General features: G+C 43.5%; 3 protein-coding genes across 3 annotated transcripts in view; all 3 read right to left on the reverse strand.

Moving 5' to 3' along the window:
* The window catches only part of LOC105988628 (protocadherin alpha-9-like), a 28,129-nt gene extending 26,749 nt beyond the window's left edge, over positions 1–1,380 (reverse strand). The window contains exon 1 of the mRNA XM_013020299.1: positions 5–1,380. Within this exon, the coding sequence (XP_012875753.1) occupies positions 5–1,380 (1,376 nt within the window). The remainder of the gene's footprint in view (positions 1–4) is intronic.
* A 2,954-nt stretch (positions 1,381–4,334) lies between these two features.
* On the reverse strand, positions 4,335–8,827 carry LOC105988629 (protocadherin alpha-6-like). Its single transcript, XM_013020300.1, is given in 3 exon segments — positions 4,335–4,355; positions 6,375–7,106; positions 7,109–8,827. Coding segments are annotated over 3 exon segments (2,463 nt in total). The 5' UTR covers positions 8,819–8,827.
* Positions 8,828–10,175: 1,348 nt separating this feature from the next.
* LOC105988630 (protocadherin alpha-6-like) overlaps positions 10,176–18,354 on the reverse strand; it is a 16,900-nt gene continuing 8,721 nt past the window's right edge. Inside the window, 4 exon segments of the mRNA XM_013020301.1 lie at positions 10,176–10,283; positions 13,665–14,357; positions 14,360–15,605; positions 15,641–16,083. Coding sequence (XP_012875755.1) covers positions 10,176–10,283; positions 13,665–14,357; positions 14,360–15,605; positions 15,641–16,083 — 2,490 coding nt within the window.

Raw genomic sequence — 18,354 nt, forward strand, 5'->3', positions numbered from 1 at the left:
CGTGTACTCGGCCTGTGCGAACACGGGCGCGTTGTCGTTCACGTCGGCCACCTCCACCGACACGCTGGCGGTGGCCCACAGCGGAGGCGAGCCCCTGTCACGCGCGGTCACCACCAACTCATAAGTCGACTCTGTTTCCCGGTCCAGAGTGCTCTCCAGTATCAGAGAATAATAGTTTTTGAAGGTGGACACCAACGTGAACGGTGTGTCAGGTGTTAGGGAGCAGGTCACCTGCCCATTGTTGCCAGAATCTCTGTCAAACACGTTAATCAAAGTTACCACTGTGCCTGGCTGCGTGTCCTCAGAAATAGGGAGAGCCAGGGAAGTAAGAGTCAACTGTGGAGCGTTGTCATTAATGTCCACAACTTGCACCAGAACTGTACAGTGGCCAGCCAGAGGGGGCAGGCCCCTATCTGATGCCTCTACTTGGATGTTATACACTTTCCTTTCCTCAAAATCAATAAGCCCTATCACTGTAATTTCCCCACTCACAGAGTCGATGTGAAACTTGGATTTTATCTCTGGAGAAACATTGCTGGAGAAGGAGTATGTGATCTCCCCATTCACACCTTCGTCTAAATCTGAGGCATTCAGGTGAGTTACCATAGTCCCGATGGGAACGTTTTCTGGCAGCTTCGCTGTGTACAGCGTCCGGTCGAAAACCGGAGCATTGTCATTGGCATCCAGTACTGTGATGAGGAACTGAACTGTGCCAGTCAGCTCGGGTTTGCCTCCGTCCGTGGCCGTGAGCCATAGGTAGAGCTCCGGAGCTTCTTCCCTGTCTAAAGGCTTGCGCAGGACAAGCTCTAGAGGTTTTACCTGCTCGTGGTTGGGTGGAACGTCCAGCGAGAAATATTCACTGGGGCTCAGTCTGTAAGTCAGCAGAGCATTGGCTCCGATGTCTGCATCCGACGCGCCCTCTAGTGGAAGCCGAGAGTCAAGCAGCCTGGATTCGGGGATAAACAGATTCTTTTGTGTCGCGGGGAACACAGGCGCGTTGTCGTTAATGTCCTTCACCTCCACCTCCACGTGGAACACCTGCAGCGGCCTGTCCACGATCACCTCCAGGTGCAGGCTGCACTCCGCGCTGCGCCCGCACAGCTCCTCCCGGTCGATCCGACCATTCACAAACAAAATGCCATTCTGCAGATTTACCTCCAGAAGGTCCCCGCGGCCCTTGGACGCCACCCGGAACAGGCGCGGCACCAGCTCCGTCAGCTCCAGCCCCAGGTCCTGCGCGATGCGGCCCACGAAGGTGCCGTGTTTGGCCTCCTCGGGGACTGAGTAGTGGAGCTGGCCGCTCCCTGCCCTCCAAGCTGCTATAATGATCATAAACAGGAGTTGTCTGCTCTCCAGTTTGTGTTCTCTGACGTACACCATTTCCAGTTGTGACGTTTGATAATCATCAGCGAAGGTTTCCTCAGTTATTTAAAGTACCCCACCTCTTTCAGTCCAGATATGCTGTCCATTTCTGAGCATCCGAAGAGTTAAGATTGTGGGGCGTCTCTCCGATTGCAAAGGAAATGACTTCGGTTTGTGAATTTGAAACCACTTCATGGATAAGAGCGACATCATGTGGCAGCAATAGTAAGTGGGAATTTTAAAATTTAATTCTATAAGATGAAATTTATTGCAGGTTCTGGAGTTTCGAGCTGAAGTTTTTTCTTCACTGTAGTTCAAATATAAAGCACTACTTCTCACCCTTTTTTGTGTTCTTAGTGATTAGTTGCTTCTGAGTAATGTGAATATAATCTCGGTGTCCTATATTCATAGAAAATCTTTTCCATAATTTTAAAAACAATAATAACCTAAGTGTCAATAAAATTACTCAACCTATGTTTAAATTCCTCAGTTTCAGAAAATTCCATATTCTTAATTTCAGTATCACCCCCTGGAGAAAACTGAGCATGCTGATATCAATCTAGTATCTTAAGAATCTCCCAATGGAAGAAAAGGTTAAAATGCCTCTCTTTTTCTTTTAAAGATCAACTATGCAAATAATTTTTAATATTAGAAGTACTAGTGGATTTGGAGAGTCTTTGAAGGCAAGATTTTGTTTGTTAAGGTAACAAACAAAAATAGAAAAATAGTATTCTAAAAGTCTTGTTCAAAATTTATATATTCTTCTGTAGGGATTTGTGATACCCTTATTTAGTTACTCAATCCATCCTTTCTAAATCTTGTCTCCTGAGTACACATCTGTTTTTGTGTCTCTAATATGATATTGTTTATTTCTTTCATATTATAAATTTCATTATTACTTAAACTTTGGAGGACATCCATGTTTTTTACAGCAATTCTTTAATCAAGTCTTGGGATACTTTATTCTTTCTGGATCTACTTACCAGAGTTACCTTTCTTGTATGCAAACATTGGATCCCAGGGTTCCCAACTTCTAGGAGAATAATTCCTTGTGTGTTCAAATGCTTTTCAAGTTTTCTATTTGTTTGCATTAGTTTTCATGACTCTTGTTGTCCTTGACTATTGCAAGTTTCCTGTGGTTTCACCTTTTCTTCCACTTCATCTTTACATTTATTTCCCAAAGTGCTCTTTTCAGTGTTCGTCCACACCATATGATACTTTCACGTAGCTTTTCAGAACAGTCCATTTCTAGTATAGTACTCAACAGTCCCAACGCATTTTTCTCATTTTACTTGTCTTACCTACCTCATTCATATGAGAACCATTTCTTTATTCAATGTAGGTTGTTCCAGGTATATTTGGAATTTTGTATTCACTCATTTACTTAAATTCCTCTTCCCAGGAATATTGATTGTTCTCAATACGTCCCCAAGGAAATGTCTCCATTTTGTAACCACCAAAACTATCATTACTCTGAAACTTTCCTTCAGAGAACTAGACAGAGAAAATTCTATTCTATTTCTTCCACACTAAGATATAACTTACTTGAACTTCTTATAATGGTCTGCCTCTATTATGGTCATGGTATGTATGGTTCATCTTAATTTTTCATGAAATTCTTCGAGTCAGACATCAAGAGTTGATTCAACTCTTCTTTGAAAGACAGTTTTATAGAGACTCTCCTAAAAACTTAAAATGTTCACTCAGTCATGATAACTATGGTTTTTCTCTACCTTTGAAGAAATCAAGCTGTTTAGGGATTACTGAATGTCATTTTTCTATACAATAATATGCTTCATTGATTATTTCATCTATAGGTGATTTTGTTTTCTTATATGTGTAGAGGATTGGGGAAGTTTTCTTCTTATTCCATTTTTGCAATACTAATGTGGGTTTAAAATTATGTACTCTTGGGGCTGGGAAGTTGGCTCAGTGGTAGAGCGCTTGCCTTGCATGCCTGAGGTCCTGGGTTCAATTCCCCAGCACCACATAAGCAAAAAGAAAAAAGCCAGAAGTGGTGCTGTGGCTCAAGTGGTAGAGTGCTAGCCTTGAGCTGAAGGACTGAGGGGCAGCGCCCAGGCCCAGAGTTCAGGCCCCACAACTAGACCCAAATAAAATAAAATAAAATTATATACTCTTAAAAAACAGGATATTATTATGGTATCTGACCTTTCAGAACTGAAACTGAACACATTAGGGAGAACAACCCCCCCAGTCCTCTAATAGACCTTGAGAAATTTTTAAATATGGAAAAATATGCAATCCAAGTTTAATGTTATCTGCTGTTTCCTGAAAAAATATTGACAAAATACCAACACCATCTTCAGGAAGTCACTGAGGTGGTAGAGCACAGTAAATCAAGCCTGTAATCCCTGTTACCCAGGAGACAGACCTTGGTGAGATCATGGAAGCCCAAGCTGGCCAAAAAGTTGGTAAGACTGAATTTCAACAAACAAGCCAGACATGGTTGTATGAAGACGGCCATAGGTAGGAGAATCACAGTGAAGGTCAACAAACAAACTAGAAACACTGGCCAAAAAATAAATTAATTTTTTGAAAACTGAGGGCATGGTTCAAATGGCAGAGCACAATATGAGCTGGAGGGGCTGAGTGTAAACTTCAGTCCTATGCAAAGAAGCAAGTCACTGAGGACTTAGCACTTTATGTACCTTTGGAATCCTATAATTATTCCACTGCCAGATGTCAATTCAATTCAGAACTTTGGGATCTAATCTTAAATTATTTTAAAAAGGCATGGCTTTTAAAATGCTACGAATATCTCAGAATAATTTGGCAATCATGGCCTTCCTACAAATAGCAAATACCTTTACATAAAATTAAAATCTTATGGAATTCATAATGACACTTTCCTGATATAAACTGACATAAAAAGTTTAATGGTCCTCTAAAATATTAAGACTAAGTTTAGTTACCCAATTAATATTTGTCAGACTAACACCACATTAAAATTACTATATACTTGCAGCAATTCCCTGTATATTAAGGACAACCGTTTATCATATTAATATTATAGGCCAGAAATTGAGAGCTTAAAGATAAACACTCTATCTAAAACAGCACAAAATGAAACTCAAACGGGTAAACAGCATAGAAGGATAGCATCAAGACTTCCAATGTTTTGTCACTAATTTTTTTTGTCTTTCAAGTAAAGAAATAATAGGTTAACTATACACAGAGAATAGTGATCACATTAGTATCTGAGGCTCCATTGAAAAATGACCCACCAGAGATACAAATAAAAAGAGGAGAGTTGCAAGGGCATAGTAATACAGGGGTTTTAATGGTTTTGTTTGCTCATTCATTTGTTGCAGTACTGTGGATAGAACTTAGAGTATGTATGTGTTAGACAAGAGTTATACCACTGAGCCACCTCTCTAGCAAGAGGACACATATGTCATATAAATGTTCTTTTTCAAAGGTCAAATTATCTCTAATTAGAATTTCTATATTATTTGCATACCTAACAAATCGAGTAGTACCCACACATAAAACATGGTTAAAGCATATGAAAATATCTCACTCACACTTTCATCTCCATCAGATGTTCATCGTTATTCCTAAATGGTTTCAAATGAAACCTAAACACTCATGGAAAACAATGATCACTGGGGAATATGTAAAATAACATACTATGCAGACTGGCCACCTGGCTCAAATGGAAGAAATTTAGCCTGGAGCCTCCAAGTAAGAGCTCTAGGCCCTAAGTTCAAGTTCAAGTTCAAGTCCCTTAGATAGAAAGACAGACAGACAGACAGAGACAGAGACAGAAATAAAAACACAACAGCAAAGCATTTCCAAAAAACATACTAAAGGTAGTACTTCCATAGAAATGGATAAATTGGAAATGTTATGTAACTTAGTAGTAGAGGCCTTGCCTACAATTTCAGAGGGATTGAGTTTCTTCCCAGCACTGAGAAAAAGAATTAGGAAGCAAAAAGTATATGACACATGATGATATTTCAAACTCTCTGGTGGATCATGCCTGTAATACTATTCAGGAGGCTGAGATTTGAGGATTGCAGTTCAAAGCCAGCCCAGGCAATAAAGTCTGTGACTCTTACCTTTAATAAACTACTCAGAAAAGACTGGAAGTGACATTTTGGCCTAAGTGGTAGAGCATTAGCCTTGAGCACAGAAAGGCTCAGGGACACTACCTAAGCCCAGAGTTCAAGCTTCAGGCCTGGCAACAACAACAAATCTAAGCCTGGTGTCAGTGGCTCACATCTTTTATCTTAGTTACCAACGAGGTTGAAATCTGAAGTTGCAGTTTGAAGCCAGCCCAGGAAGAGAAGTCTATGAGACACATCTCCAAATAACCACCAAAAAGCCAGAAGTGGAGCAGTATGTCAAGTGATAGACTGCTAGTCTTGAGTAAAGAAGCTTAGGGACAGCATCCAAAGTTCAAACCCCAAGACTGACACCAGAATGAAAAAAAAAAACGTATATACATATTTATCTCCTAAAGTTTAAATGTACATACTTGATATATAGGTAATGAAAATATCACTGTGAAAAGAAAAAGAACTTGTGAAATGAAAGTGACGCTTTCAATATAAAAATGCATGAGGTGTGGAATGCATGAAATAATGCTTACTAATTGTATTTCAATAAATATTAGAAATGAAAGACTATAATAAGAAATAGAATAAAAAGATGTAAACATAGACAGACACCAATGGCAAACACATGTAACCCTAGCTATTCACGAAGCCCAGATCTGAGAAGCCTGACTTGAAGCCAGCCCAGGAAACAAAGTACCTCCAAATACCCACCAAAAAGCTGAACTGCCGCTGTGGTTCAAGTGACCGAGCACTAGCCTGGACCAAAAAGCTTAGGGACAGCACCCAGAAACCCTTAGGACAAGCTGCAGGAACAGCATATTAGGGGAAAAAAGATACTAAACTGAGAACAATTGATTTTAAAACAATACACATTATGCACAATAAATATAAAATGAAAATTAAACATAAATTACTTATATGTAGACTTACTATTGCACAACGATCTTCTTTCAACTCCTGATGCTCCCCTACATCCATCCCTGCAGAATGAGGAGGTAGGCTGGGGCTGAAGGCCATGAGGTCGGTCTTGGGCGGGCCCTCCCCAGAGCACACCCTCTGCCTCCTCTGCTGGGAGTAAGTCAAACTCCCCACAGCGCTGGAGCACACCAGCACAGGCTTCCCAGGCGCGCACGCGCCCTCGCTCCGCCCCACAGCCGCCCCAGAGCACCGCAGCGCCACGTACAGCACCAGCGTCAGCACCAGCAGGCTGCACACCGCGCAGATGGCGATGATCAGGTACACGTTCACGTCCACCAGCGTCGCCTCCGAAGCCACGGCGCCCTCCGAGGCACGCAAAGACAGCTTGGGCGATTGGCCGCTGTCCACCAGAGACACCAGCACCGTGGCGGTGGCCGTCAGCGCCGGCTCGCCATGGTCCTTCACCAGCACCAACAGGCGCTGCCTCGCGGCGTCCGCCTCGTCCAGCGCGCGCGTGGTGCTGATCTCGCCCGTGTACAGCCCCACGCGGAACGCGCTGCGCGCACCGGCCGCCGCCGGCTGCAGCTCGTACGACAGCCACGCGTTGTAGCCAGAGTCCGCGTCCACCGCGCGCACCTTGGACACCACGTGGCCAGCGCCCACCGAGCGCGACAGCACTTCGCTGCGCGCGCCGCCGCCGCCGCCGCCGCCGCCGGGAGGCCCCAGCAGCGCAGGCGCATTGTCGCATTGTCGTTCTCGTCCAGCACGAACACCTGCAGAGTCACGTTGCTGCCCAGGGCGGGCACGCCAGCGTCGCGCGCGCTCACCTGGAACTGCAGCAGCTCCAGCTCCTCGTGGTCCAGCGGCTGCAGCGCGTACACCTTGCCGCTCTCCGCGTGCACCGACACGTAGCTCGACAGCGCGCGCTCGCCCACCCGCCGCTCCACCAGCGAGTACGACACGCGCGCGTTCTCCTGCGCGTCCGCGTCGCGCGCCCACACCGTGAAGATGTGCGAGCCGGGCGCGTTGTTCTCCTTCACGAACACCGTGTACTCGGCCTGTGCGAACACGGGCGCGTTGTCGTTCACGTCGGCCACCTCCACCGACACGCTGGCGGTGGCCCACAGCGGAGGCGAGCCCCCGTCACGGGCGGTCACCACCAACTCATAGTCAGAGGTGGTCTCTCGGTCCAGGGCGCTGTCCAGAACCAATGAGTAATAATTTTTGAAGGTGGACACCAGCTTGAAGGGTGTGTCAGGCGTCAGGGAGCAGGTCACCTGCCCATTGTCTCCAGAGTCAGAATCTGACACGCTAATCAGGGCAATGGCGGTTCCCAATTGAGCGTCCTCTCGAACAGGCAAGGATAAAGACGTCAATGCAATCTGAGGCGCATTGTCATTTTTATCTAATACTTTCACTAAAACCGTACAGTGTCCTGCCATCGGAGGGTGTCCTCTGTCTGTTGCATCAACTCGGATTTTGTATAAGGTTTCTTGTTCAAAATCCAGATTCCCTTTAATTACAATTTCTCCTGTTTTCCCATCTATGCTAAACTGGTCCAAAACCCTGGGGGAAAGGAGGCTACTAAACGAATATGAAATTGCCCCATTGGTTCCTTCATCACGATCAGAAGCATTCACTCTGATAACCATTGTTCCATTGTCTGCGTTTTCGAATATTTTCACCTTGTATTCAGATTGTTCAAAACTGGGAGCATTGTCATTCACGTCCAGCACGGTCACCAGCAGTTGGAGAGAGCCCGTGAGCTCGGGTTTCCCTCCATCGGTGGCCATCAGGAGTAGGCTGTGTTCAGGAGCCTCCTCTCTGTCCAAGGATTTTTTCAACCTGAGCCCAATTTGTTTGTTGTCATCACTGCTTGTTTTCACATCTAGCGCAAAATACTCGCTAGAACTGAGTTTATAGGTTAAGGCAGAATTTGATCCAACATCTGCATCTGCTGCGCCCTCTAGTGGAAAGAAAGAATCCGGCAGCCTAGATTCATAAATCAGCAATCTTTGTTCCTTCACTGGAAACACAGGCGGATTGTCGTTAATGTCCTGCACCTCCACCTCCACGTGGAACACCTGCAGCGGCCTGTCCACGATCACCTCCAGGTGCAGGCTGCACTCCGCGCTGCGCCCGCACAGCTCCTCCCGGTCGATCCGACCATTCACAAACAAAATGCCATTCTGCAGATTTACCTCCAGAAGGTCCCCGCGGCCCTTGGACGCCACCCGGAACAGGCGCGGCACCAGCTCCGTCAGCTCCAGCCCCAGGTCCTGCGCGATGCGGCCCACGAAGGTGCCATGTTTGGCCTCCTCGGGGACGGAGTAGTGGAGCTGGCCGCTCCCTGCCACCCAGGCAGCAAGGAACAGAAGCCAGAGCAAGAAGCATCGCCTTCCCAGTCTGCCTTCAGTGGTCAAATCCATATCAAATACCTCCTGTTCTATTTCCATTAGAAGTTTTTTCCGGCATAAAGAAGAAAATATCTGTGATTCCACGTCTGTTAATTCAATCTTTCTGCGTCCGCCATCATTCAGCAGTCTTGGAAGAATGCAGTAAAAAGCTTGTGCTTTGTACACTAGCTAGATGTAAATCCATGGTAGACAGCGACATCATGCGGCTCCAAAGGGTAAGTACTGAATTCATATAACCACTGTATTTTCATTATTCTTTAGTATTTTTTTTACCTTACCTTTAGAGTAAATCCTTTTGTGTGTGATTTCAGAATCCGTGTCACTATGTGTAATTCATTTCATAATTGAGAGTAAGTTCCATAATTATCTACTGCAAACAACTTTCAATCCAATACTTCAAATTTTGTACCAAGTTTAGACATTTCAAATATGATGCAAACTTGTCTTGGAAATTAGAAATGTGACTTATTCTATAAATTTTGGCTAAAGCAGAAAATTGTCTATCTGTGTTTATCAGAATTGCTTTGGATAAATGATGTCATTTGAGATTAACAATTTTGTCTTAGTAATTTCAACCTTATTGATGTTGACGTCCATTGTTTCTTTTCTCAGTAAAATGTCATATATGCTTACGGCTCTTTCATGTAATAATAGGATAGTAATTTTAGTGCACATTTACAACAGTTTTTGAGGTAGATTTTACTATGTAGCCCAGGCTACCCTCCAGATACTCCTACTGTAGCTTCTCCAGTAATGAGATTACAGAACTATGCTCTCATGCCTGAATCTACAAAATTTATTAACTTCTGGATAGTTGATATTAGTCCTCCCACTTCACTTACTTCCCTCCCATATATTAAACACTTTCTGATGGAAATTTTACCCATTTGTGATTTGTTTCTTTGGATTCTTCACTTGTTCTTAAATGACCTTGTCCTGATCTCAGAGCTTCAGCCCCCTTTCTATGTGGTTTACTCTTATGTGTTCTCATCCTCTTCCATGTTCCAAATGAAATCTTTCTGATGTATTTACAACCCACATCTGCATTCCCCCTGTTCTATATTCCTGTCACCTTCACCCCCACATTCTGACTCCTAGATAGAAACATGTAGAATATAAAAACATAAGTACTATAGAAGCAAGACTAATAATTAATGCCCTAAATCAAATATTTAAATGCGCATTTTGGTTCAATGGCACAAACACTGTCATGTCACCAACAGAATTTTTAAATTACTCTTTCTCCTTGCTGACCTTATTCTAAGGTGGGCTGTAATCTGCCTTTTTACATATGTATCTTTATGAATACAATTTAAATAAAATTTACTAAACATAGAAATGCCAAGATATTAGAATCACTTTGAGTGACCTACAAGGAGATCATAACTATTTATTTTCAACTTTTTCCAATATCAAAATTATTTTGCAAACAATAATGTGTATTTCTCCCTTCTCCAATATGACATGTGTCCAAGCTGAGTTTTTTAAATTCTTCTATTTTTATCTGCAAAAGTGGGATAATCATATCTTAACATAAAGCCCTAATTTCAACTTGACCATTAGTTTATCCTTTATGTTATTATTTGGAGTGATTAAAATCCCTCTAAGGAAAAGAAAATCATGTTACCAATAAAATTTTTCAAACAAAACATTTTACACTCACTTTCTTCCACATAAAGCCTCACAAATTTTAAAACAAAGCCTTTCTTCTATTAGAAGTTCTGTGTTAAAATAATTAACTTGAGTCTATTTTCTAGGTCTTTCACAGACTTCCTATTGTGAGAAAACAAAAATTTTATTGCTAACAGCCACCAAATATAGAAATTCCTTTGCCTAGAAGAATATAAGGATTCATGAAAGAGATAGTGGCAATGTGTTGGTTGAAGCTTTTCTATAGTGGCTGCTTGTCATATAGGCATGGCTAAAGTAAAGCATACTTCCTTCTTTTTTGTCAGTAATGGGGCCTGAACTCTGAGTGCTGTCCCTCAGCTCTTCAGCTCAAGGCTAGCACTCTACCACTTGAGCCACAGTGCCACTTCTGGCTTTCTCTGCTTATGTGGTACTGAGGAATCGAACCCAGGGCCTCATGCATGTGAGGCAAGCACTCTACCACTAAGCCATCTTCTCAGCCCCTAGTAAAGCATACTTTCTACCTAAATTTTCTACTGGTAAAAATTAACTAGCCGGGCACCAGTGCCTCACGCCTATAAGCCTAGCTATTCAGGAGGCTGAGATCTGAAGATTGCGGCTCAAAGCCAGCTGGGGCAGGAAAGTCCATGATACTCTTATCGCCAATAAACCACTATTAAACCAGAAGTGACACTGTGGCTCAAGTGGTAGAGTGCTCTCCTTGAGCTGATGAGCTGAGGGATAGTGCCCAAGCCCAGAGTTCAAGCCCCATGACCGACAAAAAAAAATTAGGGCTGGGAAGGTAGCTCAGTGGTAGAGTGCTTGCCTTGCATGCATGGGGCCCTGGGTTCGATTCCTCAATTCCTCATAAGCAGAAAAGAAAGGCGGAAGTGGCGCTGTGGCTCAAGTGGTAGAGTGACAGCCTTGAGCTGAAGAGCTGAGGGACAGCACCCAGGCCCAGAGTTTAGGCCCCAGGACCGGACCCCCAAAAAAAATTAACTAAAAATTAATACTGTATTTTCTTTCCATTGCAGTTCTTCAAATGTTCCCAAAGCGTAATAATGCAATCTAGTTGGTTTGTAGGTTTTTTTCATGTAGAAAATAATAATTATTTTGTAAACAAAGGGCCTACATTTTTCTCCATTTTATTTATTCAAATAGTTCAATCAAGTTGTAGGGGAATATAAAGTGGAGGAAAATTGTCTCTATAAATAAAGTAACTTCTTCATCCTCCAAAGAAAAAATTATAAACCAGAGAGTTTATATATTGCAAGTGTTTGTGCTTGTCTTGTATTTCTTTTGGACTGATTTAGCTTGGTTGAGACAGGTTTAAGCTCCTTGTTCTCCTACTTAAATCTCCTGTGTGTTGTGCTTACATCTGTGCACCACATACCCAACCAAGAGGAAAATTTTCCAAACAAATATAGTAAGATTTTCTAAATGAAAACACTGGACAATTCTTTCTTATCAATATAAGCAATGTATAAAGGAAAATGTGCAAATTTCAGGAAAATTGATTCTTTCACCAAATTTCAGGGCTAACTTTTTGGGAAAATAAATAATTGCATATCCACACAATGAAAAACTATAGGTCTAGATAAATGGATTGAAAATCTCCCTAAGAATCCATAAAGACCAAGAAATATTACATGAAAAAAATTAAAAGGAATTCAACAGCACAATGAAGAATATCCTTGTACAAGTAAAAAAGTTAGCCAGGTGCTGGTGGCTCATGCCTATAGTCCTAGCTATTCAGGAGGCTGAGATCTGAGAATCACGATCATTAAAAAAGTTCCCATGAGACTAATCTTCAATTAACCACTCAAAAACTCTAAGTGGAGCTGTGGCTCAAAGTGGTAGAGCACTAGTCTTGAGCAAAAAAACCTCAGGGACAGCGCCCAGGCCCTGAAAATCCCACAACTGACAAAGGAGACAGAGAGGGAAATGAGTTTAATCAATACTAACATTTGTAAAACATTTCTATGAAAACATTTTTAGAAATAAAAATCTTGAGTTAATCTAAACAAAATTTAGTACATTTGTGGTAGAAGTGGAATGGAAGGCTGAGAATGTAGCTTAGTGGTAGAGTTCTTGCCTAGCATGCATGAAGGAAGCCCTGGGTTTGATTCCTCAGTACTACATAAACGGAAAAAGCCAGAAGTGTTGCTGTGGCTCAGATGGTAGAGTGTTATCCTTGAGCGAAAGAAGCTCAGAGAGAGTGCCCAGGCCCTGAGTACAAGCCCCAGGACTAGCAAAAAAAAAAAGAGTAGAAGTTTCAACTGTACTATTTGTGCTGCTAGAATTTTAAATGGTATTCAATAAACAGAACCACTACCCGAACATTTAAAATTAAATTATTAAATGTATCATAAGTATGCAAAAGCAAAGACAAAGTTGAAAGGAATCATTACTACACAAATGAGAAAGTAAAAAAGAAAGTAAATTGCTATAGTCAATAAATAATTGAAAGTGAATAGAAAGGGAAAATCATAATTGATGTATTGGTGTAAAGCATTCAGTGCATTCATAGAGATTTTAATAAGTTTTTAACCTCTAGGTCTCACAATTTCCCCTATAATGTTTTCTAGAGATTAACTAGGATATTGTTATATAAGATTTTATGTCAGCCATGCACCGGTGGCTCATGCCTGTAATCCTAGCTAAACCAAGAGGCTGAGATCTTAGGATCGCAGTTCAAAGCCAGCCGGGACAGGAAAGTCAGTGAAACTCTTATATCCATAAACTACCAGAAAATCGGAAGTGGTGCTGTATTCAAGTTGTAGAGCGCTAGCCTTGACTGAAGAGCGAAGGAACAACACCCAAGCCCAGAGTTCAAGGCCCAGGAACAGCAACAACAACAACAAAAGATTTTATATCAAAAAAAGATTAACTGGTTACTTAATATAACTACAGCCAGGAGTGGTCAAGCCCATCTATAATCCCAATTCCTAAGTAGGTTGAGATACTAAGTCTGGAGTTAAAGAAAAATCAGCCTGGTGCTACATAGTAAGACATGACACACATGGAAAAGAAAAAGAAAGCATAGTGACTGAAAGATTTTGTGCAAATATGCTATGGCCACTAGGCTAGCTTTTTCAGAACTATGTATTAGGTATTACAGATTATGTATTAGTAAAATTAAACGACAAATATGTAATAGGAAGTTGCTAAACTATGCATAAATTAATCTTTCTTAAATACAGTTAATATATTTAAGGAATTGCTATAAAAATGTGGTACGTTTTAAGAAACTCACGTTGTCTGCAGAAGTAGGAACTTGGGGAAGGCTGGGGCTGAAGGCCATGAGATCCGTATTGGATGGAACCACTGCTGAGCACACCCTCTGCCTCCTCTGCTGGGAGTAAGTCAAACTCCCCACCGCGCTGGAGCACACCAGCACAGGCTTCCCAGGCGCGCACGCGCCCTCGCTCCGCCCCACAGCCGCCCCAGAGCACCGCAGCGCCACGTACAGCACCAGCGTCAGCACCAGCAGGCTGCACACCGCGCAGATGGCGATGATCAGGTACACGTTCACGTCCACCAGCGTCGCCTCCGAAGCCACGGCGCCCTCCGAGGCACGCAAAGACAGCTTGGGCGATTGGCCGCTGTCCACCAGAGACACCAGCACCGTGGCGGTGGCCGTCAGCGCCGGCTCGCCATGGTCCTTCACCAGCACCAACAGGCGCTGCCTCGCGGCGTCCGCCTCGTCCAGCGCGCGCGTGGTGCTGATCTCGCCCGTGTACAGCCCCACGCGGAACGCGCTGCGCGCACCGGCCGCCGCCGGCTGCAGCTCGTACGACAGCCACGCGTTGTAGCCAGAGTCCGCGTCCACCGCGCGCACCTTGGACACCACGTGGCCAGCGCCCACCGAGCGCGACAGCACTTCGCTGCGCGCGCCGCCGCCGCCGCCGCCGCCGCCGGGAGGCCCCAGCAGCGCAGGCGCATTGTCGCATTGTCGTTCTCGTCCAGCACGAACACCTGCAGAGTCACGTTGCTGCCCAGGGCGGGCACGCCAGCGTCGCGCGCGCTCACCTGGAACTGCAGCAGCTCCAGCTCCTCGTGGTCCAGCGGCTGCAGCGCGTACACCTTGCCGCTCTCCGCGTGCACCGACACGTAGCTCGACAGCGCGCGCTCGCCCACCCGCCGCTCCACCAGCGAGTACGACACGCGCGCGTTCTCCTGCGCGTCCGCGTCGCGCGCCCACACCGTGAAGATGTGCGAGCCGGGCGCGTTGTTCTCCTTCACGAACACCGTGTACTCGGCCTGTGCGAACACGGGCGCGTTGTCGTTCACGTCGGCCACCTCCACCGACACGCTGGCGGTGGCCCACAGCGGAGGCGAGCCCCCGTCACGGGCGGTCACCACCAACTCATAGTCAGAGGTGGTCTCTCGGTCCAGGGCGCTGTCCAGAACCAATGAGTAATAATTTTTGAAGGTGGACACCAGCTTGAAGGGTGTGTCAGGCGTCAGGGAGCAGGTCACCTGCCCATTGTCTCCAGAGTCAGAATCTGACACGCTAATCAGGGCAATGGCGGTTCCCAATTGAGCGTCCTCTCGAACAGGCAAGGATAAAGACGTCAATGCAATCTGAGGCGCATTGTCATTTTTATCTAATACTTTCACTAAAACCGTACAGTGTCCTGCCATCGGAGGGTGTCCTCTGTCTGTTGCATCAACTCGGATTTTGTATAAGGTTTCTTGTTCAAAATCCAGATTCCCTTTAATTACAATTTCTCCTGTTTTCCCATCTATGCTAAACTGGTCCAAAACCCTGGGGGAAAGGAGGCTACTAAACGAATATGAAATTGCCCCATTGGTTCCTTCATCACGATCAGAAGCATTCACTCTGATAACCATTGTTCCATTGTCTGCGTTTTCGAATATTTTCACCTTGTATTCAGATTGTTCAAAACTGGGAGCATTGTCATTCACGTCCAGCACGGTCACCAGCAGTTGGAGAGAGCCCGTGAGCTCGGGTTTCCCTCCATCGGTGGCCATCAGGAGTAGGCTGTGTTCAGGAGCCTCCTCTCTGTCCAAGGATTTTTTCAACCTGAGCCCAATTTGTTTGTTGTCATCACTGCTTGTTTTCACATCTAGCGCAAAATACTCGCTAGAACTGAGTTTATAGGTTAAGGCAGAATTTGATCCAACATCTGCATCTGCTGCGCCCTCTAGTGGAAAGAAAGAATCCGGCAGCCTAGATTCATAAATCAGCAATCTAAAATAAATAACGTTTGTTCTGGCCGAGAGAATCTAGGAGGGTTGTCATTAATGTCCTTCACCTCCACCTCCACGTGGAACACCTGCAGCGGTCTGTCCACGATCACCTCCAGGTGCAGGCTGCACTCCGCGCTGCGCCCGCACAGCTCCTCCCGGTCGATCCGACCATTCACAAACAAAATGCCATTCTGCAGATTTACCTCCAGAAGGTCCCCGCGGCCCTTGGACGCCACCCGGAACAGGCGCGGCACCAGCTCCGTCAGCTCCAGCCCCAGGTCCTGCGCGATGCGGCCCACGAAGGTGCCGTGTTTGGCCTCCTCTGGGACCGAGTAGTGGAGCTGGCCGCTCCCTGCCTCCCAGATTGCGGGGAGCAGAAGCCAGAGCAGCAGACACCGGGATCCCGGACTTTTTCTCTGGGAATATAGCATCGCAGTCTTGTTACCCCTCTCTAATCTCTATTGCATCAACGCAATATATCCTCACAAAACGGAATTCCAAGTTATATCTGCTTTGGAGCTTCTGTGACAGAGCAGAAAAATGGAAGATCCTTCCCCTTTCTAAGTACAATGTAGTCACTGCCTCTTTCCCATAGTGGAGGGAGTGAAAACCGCGCGGTGTCTAGCGACATCATGTGGATGAACGCGTAAGTATTTTTCTTTTTCTTTACCTCATATTAGTGAGTTACATCTCAAGTATCCAGTAAATCAAAATATCTTTAAATTAAAGTGAATCATGCTGAATACGTAGATTAAAGCATTACAAAATGATGCATGTGCAGTTACAACACCCCAGTGCTTATTGTGTAGTAATGTTTTATTTATACAGGATTTTACAAATCTGATTAAAAAATGTTTAATAGTTATAGCTTTTCTTTCTCTACTTAGTCTTAATGAATTTCTGTTCAATGGAGAAAAGGTGATAGTGTCCGTTAATACGCTTTTCCTAGTATGGAAAAAAATCTCATGTTATTACTTTATGAGAAAAGACTTGACATTTGACTCATATTTACATGTTAAATTGCATTTTCTTTTTGAATTATCACTTATATTTGTCTTTCAAAAATCAACTCTTAACTTGAAAAATACTTTATCAGCATTTATGTTCTCTAAGTCTGAGTTTCATTGAAAACCCCAGAAGAATAAATTTTTTCCTTGAATTCTTGCATGTCATTCTATAATTCAGATATTACAGATTACTTTCTTGAGTAATCAAGTTCCTTAGTCTCTTCTCTAAAAATTCTCATTCATCTTTAAACACAACTCTTGTATAAACAGAACTTCTTTTAGTAGAATGATTTATTTTGTAGTGCCAAGTATTGAATGCAGTATTACGTGCATTTAAACAGACAGTCTACCACTAAGCAACATGTGCAGTCTGAAAATGAATTTAGACCATGGAAACCTTTTAATGTTTTAAGGTGTCACTTAAGTTCCTGAAATAATTCAGTAAAATTTCAGAAACAAGTATAATTTAATTTGCATGAGGGTATCAGTGTCCTTCATTTTTATCAAGTACAAGTAGGAAAGCTGAATTTCTTCTCTGTAGAAAACCATACAGATCTACTAGAGTATAGGGAGATAAAAGGAAAATTTGAAGCAATTTTGTAAATCTTCACAAAAAGAATTTGTGCTGCTATGCCAACTGACCTCTCAAAAGCTAAGGCAGAAATTAATTTATCCTATTGTGTGCATATAGTATACATCGTAGTATTGCTTGTAGAATAATTCAGAAAAGAAAGAAAAACTGAAGAATTGTGATAAAATATAGTATATTTCAGTTTAGGTATGAAGATTACACTAACGTACTGCTGAGAAAATAAAAAACAAACAATCTTCCATAGAAGTATATTAGTTTTGTAAGTGTCAAATGAGCTTATTTAATGGAAAAGGCAAGAAACTAAAATAAAGTATGTAATCTGGGGCAAGTTTTGTTATGTATCTGGACTACACTTAATCAGTTCCAGAAGAAAACACATGGAAATGATCATTTCTCAGATTTTGTCCAATATTAGAATCCTAGGTAAACTGGGGGTGGTCCTCTTTTTTCTTTTTTTAGGGTTTTTTATTTCTCTAATATTTTATTGTAATTTTATTGTTATTATAAATGTGGTGTACGGAGGGGTTACAGTTATGTAAGTCAGGTAATGAGAACTTTTTTTGGACAATGTCACCCATTCACTTGGATTCCCGAATCCATTTTCATAGTTAGTATCCCAGGTTTAAAAAGATAAAATAACTAATGGGTAAACACACCTGTGATGGGTTGGTTCTTAGTAGAGGAAAGAAAGAAGCAGGTTTTAAAACAAAATACAGGGGCTGGGAAGGTAGCTCAGCAGTAGAGTGCATGCCTTGCAAGCATGAGGCCCTGGGTTTGATTCCTCAGCACCACATAAACAGAAAAAGCTGGAAGTGGCACTGTGGCTCCAGTAGTAGAGTGCTAGCCTTGAGCTGAAGAGCTGAGGGACAGCGCCCAGACCCAGAGTTCAGGCCCCATGACCGGCAAAAAAAAATAAAATAAAATACAAATTTTCATTTAAGTTTATCTATGAAACACAATGAGGGTATTGAATAGGAGCAACAACAATGAAATATCGTTAAGATTTTTGGGGGGGGGGTCCAGTCGTTGTGCCTGAACTCTGGGCCTGGGCGCTGTCCCTCAGCTCTTCAGCTCAAGGCTAGCGCTCTACCACTTGAGCCACAGCACCACTTCCGGCTTTTTTCTTTTTG

Source organism: Dipodomys ordii, unplaced genomic scaffold, assembly GCF_000151885.1.
Source record: "Dipodomys ordii isolate 6190 unplaced genomic scaffold, Dord_2.0 Scaffold50, whole genome shotgun sequence".
Classification (NCBI taxonomy): domain Eukaryota; kingdom Metazoa; phylum Chordata; class Mammalia; order Rodentia; family Heteromyidae; genus Dipodomys; species Dipodomys ordii.